Source organism: Octopus bimaculoides, chromosome 19 (assembly GCF_001194135.2).
Source record: "Octopus bimaculoides isolate UCB-OBI-ISO-001 chromosome 19, ASM119413v2, whole genome shotgun sequence".
In the NCBI taxonomy this organism is placed as follows: Eukaryota; Metazoa; Mollusca; class Cephalopoda; order Octopoda; family Octopodidae; genus Octopus; species Octopus bimaculoides.
This window is the reverse complement of record NC_068999.1, coordinates 22,565,439-22,569,007: the sequence shown is the minus strand read 5'-3', so window position 1 is coordinate 22,569,007 and position 3,569 is coordinate 22,565,439. Positions and strand designations below refer to the sequence as shown.

At 29.8% G+C, this 3,569-nt stretch overlaps 1 protein-coding gene across 4 annotated transcripts in view; it reads right to left on the bottom strand.

Moving 5' to 3' along the window:
* The window catches only part of LOC106871647 (transmembrane protein 65), a 144,673-nt gene that overhangs the window by 25,830 nt on the left and 115,274 nt on the right, over positions 1–3,569 (bottom strand). For all 4 annotated transcript variants that reach the window (XR_008266171.1, XR_001409685.2, XM_014918219.2 and 1 more), the window contains exon 4: positions 504–601. Coding sequence is in view for 2 of the 4 variants with exons in the window: in XM_014918219.2 (XP_014773705.1) it covers positions 504–601 (98 nt within the window). In the remaining 2 variants the exon portion in view is untranslated. The remainder of the gene's footprint in view (positions 1–503; positions 602–3,569) is intronic.

Sequence of the window (3,569 nt, the reverse complement as noted above, 5' to 3'; positions counted from 1 at the left end):
GAGAGAGAGAGAGAGAGAGAGAGAGAGAGAGAGAGAGAGAGAGAGAGAGAGAGAGAGAGAGGGAGAGAGAGAGATCTTATTTACTGTGTTCAAAGTTGTTAACTATTCTGATCTTGGCCAGCGGGCTGAGAGAAATATGTAGTTTTTTGTGCTGTTGAAATTTATCCAAGTTTCTAACAGGGTGAAATTGCAAAGGGTAGCCCAATATGGTAGTCACACTTTACTATTCCTATAACTGTGAAATTCTCTACCGTGGAGTAGCCTTAATGTAGGAGATGCATGTACGTTGTTGATTAAGAATTGTCATGGTGGAAATACAAACCTCTAATTTTTAACTCATCTATTAGGGAAATAAACACAATTAGATTCATTAAGGATACAGATATCTTGTACCTGCTATTAGTGTTGCACATTGATATCTTAATTATCTCCTCCTGCTTCTTTTCCATTAAAACACAATGTTTAAATTTCATTTACAGTTAAATGTATAATTATATGCTTACCCAATTCCTGCAACATCTGAAACCATGTTCCCAAGACCTGCAGCAGCCATTGTAGAGATACCAAGTAAGGAACCAAAAGTTGCATCAATATATTCTCCCTAAAGACAGAATTTTAAAATGTGTTATAAATGTTGTTTTATAATGAAAGAAATAACAAGAAAAATATTTATCACTAGTCATGAAGTCTAAGATTTATAGTAGAATGGAAGTGAAGTAGTGATGTTCATTACTTTCACAAAATCTTTAGTCATATAAGTGAAAGAAATTGGAAAAAATTACAAGCTGAAACCTAAGTTTCTAATTGCTGACAGCAAGCTGCAATATACCCTGCAGTTGTGATCACTAAATATTTAGAAATGTGTTGATTACTTTAAATATGAAGTTTGTCACATCTTGTAAAGGAAGGTGATTCATTTGAATTAACATCAATACTACACTGATATTTCTTTGTGTTGATCTGGAAAGTTGAAAGGCCAAGTTGACAACAGTGACATTTTAACTCAATGCAGAAGTGAAAAAATAAACACTAGTTGACAGAAAAACTGCAATATTTTAGCAAACCCAATCTTCTAGAATTCACAACAGATTAATCAATTATCATAATTTTCCATCCTTTGACTACCAAGATATGACAACAATTATTTAACAGTAGCAAACAAAGCCAGTTAGTATGATCAAATATACATTCATTACAGTAGAGAAATTAATGAAATGAAATGTACATGATGGAGTTATAAATGTCAATTAATTGCTAAATGAACTATAATGTTTCCTAGAGAGACTAACATCTATGAAACACCTTTGGACATCAATGTATAGATCAAATGAATATTTAATCACTTAGACAAATAGCTCACAGTTGGAGGAAAGTCTACACATCAATCACCCAAGTGTGATGATGCCACCTGTTTTGAATTAAATGTATTTTGCCTAAAAGTATGATACAATGTCACTGTTTGAACTCCTGATCTAGTGTTCAAAAATTAATCCACTTAAATCCTCAGTAACAACTTAATTCATTAGAAAATAATTCATTAATAAAAAAAATGTTTTTAAATATCTTAATTTCTGCCAGAGAATGAACACAATTTTTGTCTATGTATGTACATAGAGAAATAGACATTAAATCCATGGAGAGTATAAGATGAGATTTGGGAAAACAGACTAAGACAAAAGAATAATGTTCCGAATGCATTTAATCTATATAACATGTAAACATAAGCTAAGAGATAATTCGATTTATATACATTTTTACAAAAACTAATATTTTCAAACTGATTCAAAACGAAATTTCTTAATCAAATAATTTATATCTCCAAATTTCCATATTTTTGTATATGCCTTATATATTTCTATTCCTGTTCTATAACCTCAGCTCAACTCTGTGCTATAATATGCAGGTAGTCAGTCAACTAAATTTGATTCACAAATCTACTTTCTTAGGGTACATACCATATCTCTGCCTGCTTGTGTTCCACATAGCATTCAGACACGTGCAGTGAAGCAGTGCAAACATATTGTATTTGCATTTACCCCACTGTCCAGTGTGTTTCTATATATTTGTAAGATTTTGTGGAAGTTACAGTATATAGATATTTAAAGATTAAATGAATTAACAGCTTGACAACCAAATGAAATGCGCTGAGAAAAATTATATTTTAGAGCCTGAAAATTATTCAAAATCAACAAGTTCACATTTGAAAATGCTTATATTACATTGGTGTTTATATATAGATATATATGAACATTTATTTGAAAATAAACTTTTATTTATTAAAGAAAGCATTTTTTAAATTTATTTTGCAGTTTGTTTAACTCTTTTTTTAAAAAGTTAAAATAATCATGTCTGTATCATATACACCATTGAAAGCAAGTTTTCCTATATATCAGAGGCAACAAATTTCATCTTGGCAAGTTGCTGGCTATGAGTACACACCATCAATAAGGTGCAACTAAGCAAAAATGCATCAGGCGTTCTCACTAGCCACTGCTAGGATGATTTTTATCTCCCACCAATATATAGTGTTTTCAAGTACAGCATGTCCATAAGGGATGTTATCTCTAGCCAATATTGCAGTAACTCACCTTTCAACAATGTATTTATAATGAAGTATGATATGTAGAGGCTATTTTAAAATTAGTACAGTATAGTTTGTATAGAACAGATTTTGAAAAATTATTTTAGCTTGTGAAATGTCTATCTTCTGATGTCATTATGCCATCATTAATATTTTATTATATAGTATGCCAGATTGACATGTTAGGTCTTTCAGTCTTTAATTGTAGCTCAATATGAATATCCATTCATTTATACAATTGCTCACAGTGGTAAATATACACAAGTATATATTCCTTTACAAAAACACAATCAACTCTAGATGTATTTTGAAACAATTATTTTTTTAATTTTTATTAAGGCAAGTGACTTGATCTGAGATCATGTACTGAAACAAAAATAATTGTAGCATGGAAGATGTTTATAAGCCATTTAAGAATACTCAAAAAACCGTTAGGTTCACTTCAACATTTAAATTCAATTGGTGTCAAAATATTTTCTTTGCTTTCAAACCGCAATCTGTTCACTGCAATTGTATTTTTTTAAAAATATTTTTGTGATAAATTTGTGCCAAAGGATTTATGAGATAGAAAATTATTACTTTTCTGTTTTTTAACATGGACAGTAGCATAGATTAGAACATGATAGATTTGTATAAGAATACCATTTTCTAGAAACACTGCCTATCCTCTGCAACAGGTTAACGGACATTAATCCATTCTTCTAAATATTTTAATTGTTCTCAGTCACAGACATAATTCCAATTTATGCTTCCTTCATCATACTAAACCTTTCTTAATTCTTAATCAATACACTATTTGCATTAAATAATAAATGCATAACAGAGATTATATGTATTATTTCTAGCTATTTCATGTAATGGCTATCTAAATACAAATACCGTGTCTCAGAAATGACAAAGCAACATTAAATATTGTGGTTAATTTTTCGAGTTGGTATCAATTCAAGAAATAAGCTTTGATTTTTTTTTTTTTTTTTTTTTTTTTTTT